Consider the following 16,783-nt stretch of genomic DNA (forward strand, 5'->3'; position numbering starts at 1 on the left):
CAAACACAAAATGAAAGATGAAGAAATACATTGTGAATAATCTGAAGCCTAAAATGACCATGGTGTGGATATAGAAAAATTATCCCATCCATATTAATAATAAAGGCTATAGATAAATAATCTTATCCAGCCTATCACTCTTGTATTGAAGCATGTGAAAGGAGAGCAAACAGGAGATCATACAGTTTCAACCATTTTTGGAACAAAGAAATAATCAGTACATGATGAATTAAAAACAAGAACGCTTTGGTGAATCAGAGTATTCAAGATAAGCAGCTTGGTGAGAGTGAGAAATGATTTTATCTTATATTCCTTGAGACTGAAATTAAACATGAATTCTGATACTTTATAAACTTCGATTTGGTAGCAATTATATTGATAAAACTTTCATTTGTTGAGATGTACATTTAGAAAATATGTTGAGAAGGATTCTACTTGATTATGCTAAACTTTCAATTGAAAACACAGCAAGCACAGAAAGTGGAGTAAATTTTATCTTAGATCGTCTGTCAAGAATGGGAACCCAAGTCATGTCTGAGATGGATCATCACTAAAGAACATGCATAGCACATCTCACCTCTCACATTCTCGAGGAGGCCTTGCTTTGCCCATTGAGATGGAAAAACCAAAACACCATCTGTGCGTGAAGATCCCCGACGGCAATATCCACACGTCATAGAAAGCATTTATAAACATGATCAGCACAATTTATTTTTATGCCCATCACGACCAGTAAGGTCTTCAACTGAAACATTTTTTCCATTTTCTTTTTCTACATCCCCATACCAGCAAGGCCTATCAGGCTTTGTTAAAATATGTGATGACATTTTCTGGATAAGCAAGAATATCTATTATTAGATTCCATAATTCAGTAATTTTCATAGTTTAAAAGTTGCGTGAAAGAAATGAATTCCACTTGACACAAACAAATTAATTAAAAAGAGGCAACACGTACCCAAAACAGAATTAATTAAAAGGAAGAACACCAACACATACCCAAAACCAGCATTTGTTGTCAACCAGGTTTTAGTGGTTAGCCAGACCCAAACAACGTCTCTAACAAGCTATAATAGGCATACTCGACATAATAATCACACTGCTGAGAAGCTTCTTCGTGGTTGTGATTATGGGCATTCCCTGCCTGCACAACAGCACGCGCAAGATTCATGTCTGACACCAATCTTTCTATGGCAAGAATATTTCTTTGGCTTGTATAAGTGATGTGGTCCATGCACAGAAGACATAAATAACCCTCTCATGTTGTCTCAAACTGGAAGACCCAAGATAGAATGAATTCAAGAAACAAAAGTGTCCACTAATAACCGAAAGAACCGAGAATGTAGAGTCAAATACATCCATTACGAGATATAACAAATTCAAGAAACAGTGTCCACTAATAACCGAAAGAGCTGAGAATGTAAAGAGTCAAATACATCCATTACAGTAACTCAAGGAAGTGCCTAAGACATATCCAAGAGAGAAATGCAGAACGACAACTACCAAAACATACAACAAATACAGCCCATGATGCAGATGCTAACAAACTTTCATATGTATATCAATTGGGTTCCGTAAGCACCATGAATTCTACCATGAATATCTAGAAATCCAGAATGCTAATTGGAATGCATTCATAAACAAGCAGATATAAGATGCAAGCAAGCAAATATATGGGCTACTAACCCAAAATGCAGAGTCAACTCTGAGATTCGGAAATCTAATAACTTGGCTTATTCGAAAATCAAGGTTTCAAAAAATTCAGGGAACATAAACTTGGCAAAGTACTGGTGATTGCAAGCAAGTGTGACAAGCCTCGGAAAGTTCATAACTTGGATTATTAAAAAACATCGGAACATAAACTCAAAAAATAAGGGAACACAAATTTGCTAAAATATTAGTCAGTGTCTGAAGTGGGATAGATCTACTATCAACCAAAAGGAGAGACAACTATTATCCTAGACGTAGCGGGCTAACTTGGCTTACTAAAATGTTAGGGAACATAAAAAAGAATTCAGCAAAGTACTGGGCATTGTCAGCCAGTGCGCACAACGAAAAAAACGAAAAGAGCAATGACTACACTGGCCTAAGTTTCATACCTTGGCACAACTTCTGCATGGAGCATCACACTGGACCCGGGTGAGGTCACTACCACTATCATCCAGAAACCATGGCTTTGGTGGAATCCCAACATGCATAATAACGTAATACATATTACAAACTGCAATTCCACCCTATTGAATTACAAATTCTAATACAAACCATGAATTCAAATTGCATATTCTAAGATAAACCATGAATTCACAGTAACAAAGATGTATCGGAACTGTGAGAATTAGTTTTCCTTTAAATAGTTTACTTGTGAGACGTTCTTTTTATTTATTTTGGCAATATTTTATGTGGATTTTGTCCTATATTTGGTGGGATCTTTCGCGTAGTTTAATTGTGAGGTTTTTTTTATTGATTGTCTTAAATTTGGTGGGTTTTTCTTCGAAGGGTAACTTTGAGTGTAAAACAATGCTGAGAACTATGAATGCATTCATATATCGAAAACACACGTTCTAAAAAAAAAAAAGGACAATCTTCTCAAATAATAAATTATCACATCTAACAGATAAAAATAAAAACGTCTCATAGTTATATTGTTATATCCTCACTGTGATAACGAAGTATTACATGTTGCCACAATAAGAAACCAGTAAGATTGTATTTTTGTTTACACAGTAGCTGCAAAGTGCAAAGTTGTCATTGTAGAATTAAAGTTTGTGCAAAGTTGTCAATGTAGGATTAAAGTTCAGTTCATAGTTTGGCAAGATTGAAACATCTATCAGTATCAGGTATTCACTGTTCAGGTCGTCAGATTCGAAATATAGTATTTCTTATGCAGCTGTTTGAGAATGGATCAGAAGAAGAAATAAGTGAGAATGACGATAAGACTGGGATTGATCGAGATTGATCAGCAAATTGGAAATTCAAGCAGATTTGATAAAAAGACAGGATCCCAGAGACCAAGAAGAGGGAAAACGATATGCAATCCATGTTAATGAAAAGGGCATGGCAATGTGCTTCTTGCAGGTGCAGTAAACATAGCTCAAAACCGAGCATTCGATGTCGGGGGCCGAGGATCCTAGATCTGATTACCTAAAGCTTTCCAATAATGGGTCCCAAACGCTTTCCAACTATGATTCCCAGCTTCCCAGCTTCGAAAATGCATCAAGACGAAGCCTGAATTGAAGTAAATTGATGAAGATGCTAGTAGTATTTACGATGACAAGCCTAAAATGCCTTATTACAAGTGCACCCGCCTGCAATAAGCTTTTCATTTCTATCAGGCAGTGCATATTCATTCGTATCAGGCAAAGCAAGACAGAGTAGAGCAGAGCAGAATATGCAATTAAACTTACAGAGGAAGCAATGACATAAGCGTTTCATTTCTATTAGGCAAACGCAATTTCATTCCTATTAGCCAAAGCAAGACAGAGTAAACCAAAGCAAAACATCAAGACAGAGTAGAGAAGAGTAGAACATGTAATTAAACTGAGGAAGCAAATTAATCAACCAGAGGGATTAACGAATAAATACAGGGTAAACAGACTAATTAATTAAGAAATATGCTAACTAAATTAGGGCTAATTTAATGGAAGAATACCAGTCATTCCTAAGGAAGATGACTTATACCAACACAGTTGGGTTAAATGTAGAAGTTGATTTAATGATGATGCAATATGATTAATAGAAAATCAGAACACCCAAATTTTAGGTTAAAGAAAAGCTAGAGCCATCTCATATCTGGAGTTATACGCTGGAATAGGGTTTGAACAGAGACGGAACCATCTCTAAATTCCTGGAATTGCAAATTAGAGCAGAGTAATTGTGAGTAAACGAGAAGCTAGAGCCATCTCACCATATCTGCAATTATACATTGGGATAGGGTTTGAACAGAGACAGAGACAAGTCTACGTACCTGGAATTGTACATTAGAGCAGGGTTAGCGACAACAAATAAAACAGAATTCAAATGGCCATTGCTATAGTAACAACAAATAAAACAAAGTTCAAATGACGTAATCTTCAACACAAAAGTAAATTTCAATACAAAAATAAAGAAAACGGTTGCTATCTTCAACATACAAAAGTAAATTTCAATACAAAATGAAATAAAAGGGAAATTTCGATAAAAAAGAAAGTAGATAATAAAAGAATTGCTTCTCATACCAGAGATCAGATGAAATATACTTGAATGTCAGAAACCTGAGTAACTCCAAGGGATGAACCAAATCCAATTGCCCTGCCTCTGAAGTCGTTTTCTCCAAGGAATCATACAAATAGAATTGCCTCCTCCTCATCCTCCTCTCACATACACTACATGACTCAGACACCATACCACACAGAGACAGCGATGACTCAAACACAGACAGACTCAGACACCAATACCACACAGAGAGAGCCAACACCAAACCACACAAAGACATCAAACCTCGCAGACATAATAGTGCATAGAGGAAGGACACCATACCACACAGAGACAGCCAAACCCGCAGAGATACCAGGCCATGCCCTAGGAGAAATATGTTTGAAACAGTGACATTTAATGTGCATATAGACTCTTTTTCAACAAATGCGAGATATAATATAATGCATAAATTGAATATCTCGTAGCAACATTCTCATCCATTATGGTAACCAATTCAATTACAACCTTTAGAAATATTTGCACGATTAAAACAACATCATATCACCAGATTTAATTTTAAAATTGAATATCTGAATTCATAAAAGAGGGCGGCGGTGAAACTAATGATCGCCGGTTTAGAAACATGCTGATTAGCGACGGTAGTCAAACTAACAAGTGTGGATTGAAAAGGAAAAAAATGATTTAATTTGCAGGATGCAGAAGGTTTAATGAAAAATTAGTATGGATTTAAATGAAAAAACCTAATTTAATAGGGCGGGATGAAGGAAGTTTAATGAAAAAATAAATTTAATATAAGCATACTTAAACTGGGTTAAAAGAAGCCAAGAAATTTAATAAAAGCATGGTTAAAATGGGTTTGAATAAAAACTAAATTAAAACATATGTGTGCACCTAGAGGTGTAACTTGCGGTAGGGTTTAACTAGCGGTAACATTAACTAGAATAGTAGAGAGCTCACGTCATGACTATAGGAGAAAAGGCGAGAGGCCCAGACCTTCTAATGATTTATCAGTAAAGGAGAAATAATATGAGGGATTGGATAGCAAAGAGAGAATGTATTGCCCACCATGGAATTCTAAGAGCAGTTGGCAGTGTGCAGAGCGGTACTCTCATTTCTGTTCGGTTCTGGGTATGGTTTCTTGGTCACATGACGGGTCACTCTAAACGCATCACAATAGTGGTCAGTGGTCACGTCCATTTTCAAGAATCGCACACACATGAAGCACAAGACGAAAACGAGCAATGAAGTGAGAATGACATTAAGATTGAGATTGATCGCTCAATTGGAAATTCATGCAGATTTGATAAAAAAACAAAGGTCCGTCCAAGATATGCAAAATGATATGCAATCCACGTTAATGAAAAAGGGCATGGCAATATGCCCTGCAAGTGTTAATGAAAAAAGGCATGGCAATGTGCCCAGCAAGCGTTAATGGAAAAAGGCATGGCAATGTGCCATGTAATATTTGCAGGCGTAGTAAACCCCGCTCATAACCTAGCATTCCTGGTTGGGGGTCGATGATCCTAGATCTGATGACCTCAAGCTTTCCAATAACGGTTCCCAGCTTCCAATATGCATCAAGAAAAAGCCTGAATTAAAGGAAAATGATGAAGATGCTAGTCTTTATGATGACAAGGCTAAAAAGGCCATATTACAAGTACTCACAACTGCAATAAATTTCTCATTCCTATTAGGTAAGGCAAGACAGAGTAGAGCAGAGCACAACATGCAGTTGAACTTATAGAGGAAGCAAATTAATGAACCAGGTTGATTAACTGATAAACCCAAGTTAAACAGGCTTCTTAAATTAACTACGAAATATTTTAGGCTTCTTAAATTAACTACGAAATATATTAATTAAAATAGTGTTCATCTAAGGGAAGCACATCAGTCATTCAGAATACCAATCATTGCTAAGAATTTAGGGTTAATCTGATGGAAGAATACCAGTCATTCCCAAGGAACGCAACTTATACTAAAATAGTTCGGATAAAGGAAAAACTCGATTTAATGATGATGCAATAGGGTTCATAGAAAATCAAATATGTTAAAACACCCAAAATTTGGGTTAGCGAAAAGCTATATATAATAAACCTAGTTAAATGAACTTGATTTAATGATGGTGCAATACGGTCAATAGAAAATCAAATATGTTAAAACACCCAAAATTTGGGGTTAAGGAGAAGCTATATTTAATAAACCTTGTTAAATCACTGAGAGGAAAAGAGCTAGAGCCATCTCAGTATACCCGAAGTTGCACATTGGAATAGGGTTTGAACAAAGATGGAGCCATTTCTACATAACTGGAACTGTACATTGAAGCAGGGTTTGAACCATACCAACAACAAATTAAACAAAATTCAAATGGCAGTTACAACAATACCAACAAATAATTCAAGTGGCAATTGCTATTTTTATGAAAATGAATGAAATTTCAATACAAAAAGAAAGGAAGTCTTTAATAAAGAAATTGTTTCCCATAACAGAGATCAGATGAAATAATAGCAACAACAAATAAACAGAGTTCCAATGGCGGTTGTCATCTTCATCGCAAGGAAATTTTAATATAGATGGTAAGAAAGTCAGTAGATAATAATTGCTTCTCACTTTTATGAAATAATTATATGTACCTGAATGTCAAGTCCAATTGCCCTGCCCTGCCTTTGAAGTTGTTTTCTCCCAGAAAAACAAAAATGATACCAATAGAGTTGCGTCTTCCTCCTCTCTCGCATAAACCCACATGACTCAAAATCACAGACAAACTTAAACACCATACCACACAGAGAACCAAACCAATCTGGCAGACATACTAAACCAAACACCATACCACACAGAGACAACCAACCTCGCAGACATAATAGTCCATAGATAGAGGAAAGACACCATACGACACAGAGAGCCAAGCCCGCAGACATAATAGGCCATGGATAGAGGAAAGACACCATACGACACAGAGACACCGAACCCCGCAGACATAATAGGCCATGGAAAGAGGAAAGACACCATACGAAACAGAGACAGCCAACCCCTATATATATAGATAGACTTTCTTTCAACGGATACTTGTACCAAGTACCACCCATTACAGGTTATAGACCAATTAGCACATTCCTGCGCTTTTTCTCAATCCTTTCTATTTAGGTTCATGCTTTCATTTTTTTTATACTCGCCATCGCCTTGACAAAAGCACACCCCACTTTTGATTCATCCTTGAGATTCTTGCTTTTTTTCTCAGAACTTTCTATTATTCATGCGTTTTAAAATACTTTCTAGCACTTTCTTCACTTTAGATTCTCTCCTTTTTTTAATATTTTTTATTTAGATTCTTTTTTTTTTATACTTTTTATTGTCTTTTTAATTTAGCTTCAATGTTGTAATTTTTATTATAATTTAATTGAAATTGTTTAAGTATAAAATTAATTTTTATTATAATTTAATTGAAATTGTTTAAGTATAAAATTAATTTTCTTATATAAGTAATTTTTTAACGTTCATCAGTTTGAAAATTAATTTCTATTAATAGTGGTAAGAATTTAATAGGATGGAATAGAAATAGATTTGGTTAAGATTTTTAAATAAAAATTTATTAACTAAATTATATAGATAAATATATTATAATAATAATAATGCAGTAAAAACTTTTAATAACGTATCAATTTTAAGTATTATAAGAACACAAAGATTCGCTATATGTATGCATGTTGCTTTTTTCTTAAGATCACAAAGATTCGCTATATGTATGCATGTTATGCATGTTGCTTTTTTCTTTGATATTTTAGCTTTTTAGAATGTGATTTTATATGATTTTATATTGTCCCAAAACAATCTGTTATGCTTTTTAGAGATGTAATTCTATGTTCCATAATATTGCATTTTAGATATGTACTTTTATGTTCCATAATCATAATGGTGGGATGAGGCTTTTGGAAATTTGACACTCAAGAATTGTTGTTGTTTAAATCTATCTAGATTTTACCCTTATGCTTCTTAGCTATACTAAATGGATATACAATATTCATTCTAGGAAAAATATATGAATAAAAATAAAAATAAATTAATAATCAACCTCACAAGCTCACTAGAGCCAACAACATGTCAATCATACACCAATTAATCCTACCAATTGTACATTGATTTTAGTGACCATTACCTCATGGAAGCTCCACAAGTTGGCTCATTGTGGGTTTATAATTATAAATCATCTTTTATTTATTCGTTATTATTTTAGCTCATTTGAAGATATTTATTTACTTTTAATTTAAGATATTTATTTACATTTTATTTAAGATATTTTTATCCAACTAAACTTTATGCTAATTACATATTTCTGGGAGAATATGTCATTGCTATAAAATTTATATTTATGTATTTTATAAAATTTATATTTATATATTTTTTAATATTAAATTTGATTGAATTTTAAATCATATTTTTTTAATTTAATTTAGACATTAATTTAAAATTCATTTTAATCTCTTTTAAAACTCTCTAATTTATATTATTTATTTTTTCTCAATTATAACAATTTGATTCTTATTTTACCGAACTCCAATGTCACATTTAATACTTATTTTACCAAACTCTTCTCCATATACCTGACATTAACATTCTAGTTAACTTCAAAGACTTCTATTATATCATTCATAAATGCATTAAAACTAGGGTTGGTTGCTATCTAATATACTCCTTTGGGGTCATGACAAGTTTTGATATCTCTATTTTAAAAATTTTGAGAAAATTTTTATCACTAACCTAATTATAATTATTTTATATTATTTTCAATTGCATTATTATCTTTTTAAAGCTATTTTTTAAAGATATATTGTTTTCATTTCGATATATTATTTTCTCCGACTAAAAGCATAGTAATTTTCCAACTAAATGTATATTACTATGACTATATATATCTAGGTATTTTATTAATATAAAGTATAATTATGTGTTTATTTGTTGACTTTCTATTTCTTTGCTTAATGGTGATCATTAAAAAGGCTTTTCTAACATCACATTTAAGGATTATTTTATTAGAATTTGTTTAAATTTAGTTGCCATTATCATCTTGGTAAGCGTAGCTTTGCAACCTAATCGACGTAGCTCTGCAACCTTATCCGCCCTCATCTTCATCATGCTCAACATGCTCCAAAGTTTAGTCAAGGGTTTGGATGGTAGATTAGAATCCCTGTAGGGGTTTGATATCCTCCTCGATGTCTTTGATATGAAGGATTTGCCCTTTAATTCGATTAAAACTCTTTTGCAATCTCAATGGAACATCTTAGATATCTGCTTATTTACTAAATTAACTCATCCAACCACTATGTAAGATGGCATACGTTCACAACTTGATCTCCAACTCCATCTGAGAGGGAGTGAAGCGGGCTTAGCTCTCTCTTGGGGGGTGATGCCAACATAGATGGTCAGAAGATGACCATCAGCCTTGTCGCTTGTAGTGATAAGACAGGGTGTCAGTTTCGTGACATGATTGCTACAAAGAAGTCAATGTTAGATGGCAATACTCAAGTAAGCCCCGACCAAGACAGAGTGGTGGGTCGTAGATTCCCTGGGTTAATTCCTACTCATGCCTATCTGAGATTACTTACTTTAGTTGGAGGAGTTCGACACCTTTCACCAAGCTTAATACAACCTCATATCTCCAAGCCCCTTCTTCTACAAAGTTCTTTTTGCTCCCAGGATGATTCTACTACCTAAGATTTGGAGAAATTTCGATCTCCATGAAACATTTTCAAGGGGTTCCCTTTATTTATAGGCAAAAGTCACAGATATGGTTTCCGAACTTGCAGCTTGGATATAGAATTGGGTGAAAATTTCATATGGCAGTATTTCAACTCTTCCATGGAGGTCGAAAACTTCACGATCAGAAATCCCTTAACAATTATGACATAGAAAAGGATGCTTAAATCTATGTTTTATCAATAGTAAGAGGTGAATCTAAAGGTTGGGTGTGTCCTCATCATCCAAACCCAAATGCTTTAAGGATGTCCTAAATACTGGATCGTCAAACTCCAAACCCTAAAGATCTTCCAGGACCAACATTTGTGGTGGACCAGGTAGCAGAAACTCCATCTCTTGATGTGGATGACTTTATATGTAGACTCATAACTTCAAATTAAGAAAGGCAGGTGATTATGTGGAGTTTTAAAGGTTTTTTTTTCCCCTGTCGTCTTTATTTTTAAGTGTGGGTGCACCTGAATTGGTCTCGAGATATTGTGCTACATTTTTGCTCAAAAATATTCTTTGTTGTGCCTTCAAAAAACTCAAAAGACCAGAAGAAATTTTTTAACAAGGATCCTGGTTTTCATTAGAAAAATTTTGAGGTCTAAAATGGGTCTCCTAAGGAATATTATAAAATAATAATGGACATAATAAAATAAGATTAGATTACAACATCGAATTTTAGAGGGAAAAAACAAAAAACTACTCTTTCAACTAGTATTTTCAACTTATCTCCCTACGATTTCACTCAAATTTCAACTGGGATCACTAATTGGATGAGGAATTTAATTCCTCATCCAAAGAGTACCTGTAACACCCCTCCCACATTTACCCAATTTCACAAGATCACCAGGGTAAACATGAGACGTGTGTCACTATGACCTGACCAACCTCCTAGTTCCAGTTAAGGAAGTGGGGCCTACAAACTGACCACTTACAGACATCCCTCAAGAACACCAGGTCACCCAAAAGTCAGTCCACAACCTCTAATGACCAGATCCTAAGTTGGAACTTCTTTTTCCCTGACCTAACCCACAACCGCACCCACAAAAAGGCATGCATGCAGTTATGAGGCTCTAATCGCACTCATAAGCCTAACTATCAATGGTTATGACCTAAATTCTTTAGTTCTGAGCATGTTGTCCTGGGATCTGTGCCACCTTCTCAGGCTAGCCTCTAGACCATTGCCCAAAATTGCCTGAGACTTTCCAAGATCACAATTAATACATGATGACAAATCTAAACATTTAATCCAGAATCAAAAACTTGACCTAGATTACCTAGAAACACACTAGACATTTCGTCAAACATATGGAAAACATGTAAGCTACATGTCATGAATTCATATATGATCATGAGAGTTTGAGATTCATCTGAGAATCACCAAGCAAGCTCTATGCCCTTTCCACATAGCTACAACAACACTTATTAGTCCATGCATTCATCAACCATTCATATATTCATCAAAACATCTCAAGATCCATAGATAATATACTTCATATAACCAACACATAACCAACACATAACCAACATAAAAACCATGGAAACTCATCCATAACTTCACCAACATAATCACTACAAGTATTCATAAATCACAGTAGGAAAATAGCTCTTATTAATATATGAAAATACCAACCAAGTCAGGGACTTACACATACCACCCGGCCATAGATTGAGCTTAACCAAATCTCTTTTTCAACCAATCGCCCTCGTTCCATATTCCAAGCATGAATGTGGGATCTCATGGATTAGACAAAAAAAAAACCATCCAGGTCTTCTAGAGGCCAAACCACCTAAACCCTCAACCACAAGAATTCCACCTCTACGGTCCAAAAATCACTAACACCAACCAGATTGGTCCCTACTCAAGTTGTCCAGGGCTCCAGGAACTAGTAACTCTAAGCACAACCTTCCAACGCTCTAGAGTGTTTGTATAACCCGGCTCGAGTGACTAGTAACTCAACCCACCAAGGGCTCCAGAGAATTTGTCCCAACCTAGGCCCTAGGACTAGTAACTCAACCCAAGTTGTTCCAGGGCTTCCATAGCATTTGTTCCAATCCACAACCATCAAGAACTTGATAAACATTAATATCAAAAAATAGTTTTTTGAATTTAACAAAATAACGTAACAAAAACAATGTTCACCTTCCTAACTAAATTTTTAAAGTTGAGTTATAAAGCCACACATATTCAAGGCAACAAATAGATGAGATTCCAAAATACTTAATCAAAGAGTTACAAAGCACATAGAGCAGCTTAACAAACTTGAGCATAATTTGATTACAGATTTGTCCCAACTTACCTAAGTATAGTTTGATTACAGATTTGGAAATCTGATAGAAAGGCAAAAAACAAACAGTTAATTTTTCTCTTCTCCATTGATTTTAATTATTTTTAAAATATTCTATTACAGCATGGCACGTCGTAGGGAAAGTTGTTAACATTAATTTGACACCTTGTTACCACAATGCATTGCTAGTTCTAACAATTGAACCATCATCTGCTTTCCAAGCAACATGAGTTGTAGGATCTTCACCTTGTTACCACAATGCATTGCTAGTTCTAACAGTTGAACCATCATCTGGTTTCCAAGCAACATGAGTTGTAGGATCTTCTATTACAGAGATCGTAATATCAGCCATTGAGACTCTCCGTTCGGCGCTGCAGCTAGAGAATATTTGCTCTGCAAGTTGCTCTTCTTCGATGGGGTTTTTAGCTGCGATCATGCCATGGTAAGTTCCTCCCTTTTAAGGGGGACGGAGATGGTTTCATTCTCCACTGAACTGCGAGAGGGGACGGGAGAGGATTAAGAGAGATGTAAGGTAAGAGTGGGGTGGAGGGGCAGAGGAGAAGGACAACTCCCTGAAGCTCGCGTACTGGATCCTGTTTGCTGGTAAGTTGACCAGGTCGTTGAGTTAGCAGACTCCAGGCCGAGAAGTTGAGGGAAAAAGTCGCAACTGGGTACAGGATGATAACAGAATGGAGGAAGAACAATGGCGCTAGGGGATGATGCGCAATAACTGGGAGGAAGATCGAAGGGGAAATGAACGCGCTCACAGAGTGGAAAACCTTGTACAATGGAGACATGGAACGGGCCGCGAGACACATATGTTGCAGGAATATTATTAGCTACGACACACGGGGATAAGCAGAGTTTCGGCCCCGTATTTATGGACACCTAATATCAGTTCTTTGTATTTAGAGGAGAACGTGTGACACCATGGGCATAGCCACAGTAGATCGTTTAAAAAAAGCTTGCAGATGACCTAGAAACACCTTCCAGTGTGGCTCTGCACAGTAGCATGGCCTATGACATTATGAAAAAAAGGGGAACTGTGGAATTGTTTCGGCATTGTCATGCTCAGGGGCATTACAGTGTTGTTTGTTCACGGGAAAGATAGAGGAGTTTTTTATTCACAGAGCCTGTGTTTCGAACACTGGAGGGGTCTAGACCGAACAGAACTGCGGGGATTTTCAAAATCCCTGACAACAACGGATTGGCCGATGGAATGTGATCTGACAATAAAGGAGATGTCAGAAATTCGCCAACTTCCCACAAAACCCCCTACACACGTCTCCTTGATTTCGGGATGACTGCTGTGAGGTCGGTTCAACATTGGCTAAACACCCAACCTCATATATTGCTGGTGGCAGAACAAAGTATCTCCCGATCCCGCGCATCCTGACAACCATTTCTACTCCGCCGAATCCGTCAGAATTGAGACAGAAGCTACGCTCTCAACACTCACTCAACATGCGATATCTGGCGATATTTCATAGCGCCAACAACACTGATTAGTGGCGCCAAAAACACTGATTAGTGGCGCCAGCAACACTGACAGGTGTCCAATTGGAGCGTCCCCGACTTGATCAACAGGTCAATAGCACACATACAGTCAAAGAGCCGGTGGCGCGCGAACTAAATGGTCCATATGGAAACTGGATATGCAAGTACGCGGGTTTAAGAGCTCCACAGGATGAACATGCATGAGGACTTCCTAACCGAACTAACAATCTACCTTTCCTCTGCAACATCGCAACTGCAAATCTGACTGTTGGGGATATTTTTGGCATGGTCCTATGAATAAAACACGTTCAGCCAAGTGCGTCATTTTGTCAGAGAACTAGGAGCACTGGAATGGGATGTTTTTTGGCCGGGCACAGTCAACAGTATTCGAATCGGCCCACTACAGGATTAGGCAAAGCAAGTGGAGAATTGGAACGAATCACAGTCACAAAGGATTGGGTTTGGAGAGCCCAACTGATCGAACTAGGTGGGCTGACTACACAACACTCTGAACATAAATAAAATGGTGGAAAATGCATACTTGGGCTAACAGTTGGAATTTAGGCGTGATTGTGGAAATTAACAGATCGCGTGCAGATTGATAACGCATCGGAACTGCCCCCATTATAATCAGTCCGACTAGGCTACAATGATGGACAACCACATCCCTCTACCTTCATCCATGGAGGTGGAACCACTGATTGACATCACAGTGCAAGCGGAAGAACAATATTTCCATTCCAAAACGCCCTCCCGAACCATTACTCAACAAATTAAGAGACCTGAACACAACATGTCCCATTGCATTGACAAAAAGAAAAACAGGTCTATCAAAGTGGCCTAACAACTACGTAGACTAGTCCTAGATGCCGATGGACACTAGGAGGAATCAATAAAATTAAAATCTATGACATTGGTTGGCCGATGGGTATAATGCAACTTGAACGAGGCATAGATGAGAAAATGGATGGACACATGGTGGCTTCCCAAAATAAATTACCGGCTTCACATCAACACAATTTAGAATGGCTGGTTTGCATTCAATTTCAAATCTCTGAAGGATGCAACCCAAATACCAAAAATTTCGTGGGTAAGTGGGCAGGGATACTTAACATTTCAAAGGTGGACTTTCAGATTTGATCCAGTGATAGAAAAGCCAAGAAGGAACATCATTTGGATGAAGCTCCCGGGCTTGCCCCTGGAATTATGGACCAATAAGGCAATAACGGATATTACAAATACCATTGGAAATCTCTATTACTTAGATGATAGATGCCTAGGGGATAAGAACAAGCATACAACACGAGTTCTCATTGAAAACGATTTTACAGGGGGGGGGCTTCCAGAATGCTTTGACTTATACTAGGGGCCATGCTCACAAAAGAAAATCATTGATTTCTGGGCAGTGCCCTTCACATGCGTCCGCTGTCATGGGACGAGACACCTAATGTATGACTTTCCAGATCGATATGGCCAAAATTCCCGCTCACAACTGGATATTGTTGATGGAAGGCGAGACAAATTCAAAGCAAACAATACCATAATCCATTAAAACACAGGTTATCTCACACCACCCTCCATCATCCAAATCCCAAGCTCAAACCAACTATCATGACCTGAACTCGATCTCCCTGTGGCCTAACATTCTTGTCCACTTGAATCCTCTACCCCAACGTTCCACTCATTGGATGTTATTCATTGCCCCCCACTCCATTAATCTGGTTATCAAATCCTCATCTCACTCCATTACTCGGCCACTGTCATCACTTCTTAACCATAAGCCCATATCTCCTGCTCCTTCGATCACTCCCCTATCATCTGTTGAACTGGACTTCTATTCCCTAATCAAATTTGGGGCCCCATCTAAGCGTACATTTACCCCATTCTCCAGAGACATGGAGTTAGAAGTCCTACATCGAGAGAAACTATTCACCATGGAGCCTCTTACCATTAAAAGATATTTCTTTGAAAATGATAACACTCCTCCATGCCTAGCTAAGCGGAAAGTGTCACAACCAAGAGAAAATCCAAGAGATATAAAAGGGTCTCCACCTATTCCCTTGCTCCCACCAACCTTATAAACCACTTCTCAGAATCCTCCATTGTTGAGGCACTCATTGCTCCCGCCACCTTCTGGGTTGGTCATCAGGTTGTAAATCTCCTCTCTCTCGGGTCCTTAGAGTTGAGCCACCAGAATTAAACCTTCAGTAATGACTATGTTATCCCTGAATTTTTTAGGGTTGGGATCGACACCCAAAAGACAATCAATTTAGACACATAATTGACATTAACAAACCAGGGATTGTGCTACTTCAATAGGCTATGACCTACAAATAGAAAACTTGGGGATATCTCTCCAAAATCTATCCAAATTGGCACATTTGTGCTACTAACGCATCAGGCTTATCTGGGGGTCTCGCGATAATGTGGAATCCTTACATCTTCAGCTTCAAAGCATACAACACCTTTGCTGGACTCATTATCATTGGAGTAGATGTGGCACCAAACCACATTTCCGCATCATCAACAATTATGCTCCATTTGAACACAGAAGGGACTTCTCGTACAAGGCCGACCAAAGTAGACTCCTCGACATTAGTTCTATAATCTTGGCAAGGGACCTTAATCTCATCACTGGGCCAACCAAACAATGGGGATAAATGAGCAGACTTGATCCATTGGAGGACTATTTTCATGTTTTCTTTAAAGATAAAGGACTCATGGACATCTCTCCCAATCCTATTGGACCGACCTGGCATAATGGACATTCTGGTATTCAAGGCATTGCAAAACGAGTTGATTGTTTTTTATTGCACAAATATACAATCAACAGGCTTATGGGTCTCACATCCACCATTATTCACACTAAGATCTCTGATCATTTCCCCATTTTGCAACATTGGACAGAAATACATCAAAATAGGGCTCCATCATTCAAATTTAATCAATTTTGGCTTAAAGAGGCGAGCTACACAAAATTGGTCAAATTTGTCTGAAAAATGACTGCAATGGAACCAAAGGATAGACAAATGGATGGATTCATTAATCATGAACCTTGTAGGCTAAAAGAAGCC

General features: G+C 37.1%; 1 protein-coding gene across 4 annotated transcripts in view; it reads right to left on the reverse strand.

Annotated features, from left to right (window-relative positions):
* Positions 1–638: 638 nt before the first annotated feature.
* Positions 639–16,783, reverse strand: part of LOC149261178 (uncharacterized) — a 31,498-nt gene continuing 15,353 nt past the window's right edge. Inside the window, exons 1-4 of one of the 4 annotated variants that reach the window (XR_016258403.1) lie at positions 4,212–4,802; positions 3,902–3,961; positions 997–1,141; positions 639–830 (exon numbers count right to left, since the gene is read on the reverse strand). Coding sequence is in view for 2 of the 4 variants with exons in the window: in XM_089421843.1 (XP_089277969.1) it covers positions 1,057–1,141; positions 2,097–2,171; positions 4,212–4,510 (459 nt within the window). In the remaining 2 variants the exon portion in view is untranslated. Of the gene's footprint in view, positions 831–996; positions 1,142–2,096; positions 2,172–3,901; positions 3,962–4,211; positions 4,803–16,783 lie in introns of those variants that run through there. The other 3 variants (XM_089421843.1, XM_089421844.1, XR_016258404.1) reach the window with 3 other exon arrangements.

The sequence above is a fragment of the Pinus tabuliformis genome, chromosome 6 (genome assembly GCF_031772625.1).
Source record: "Pinus tabuliformis cultivar Carrire ecotype Pingquan chromosome 6, CPIR1, whole genome shotgun sequence".
Taxonomy (NCBI): Eukaryota; Viridiplantae; Streptophyta; class Pinopsida; order Pinales; family Pinaceae; genus Pinus; species Pinus tabuliformis.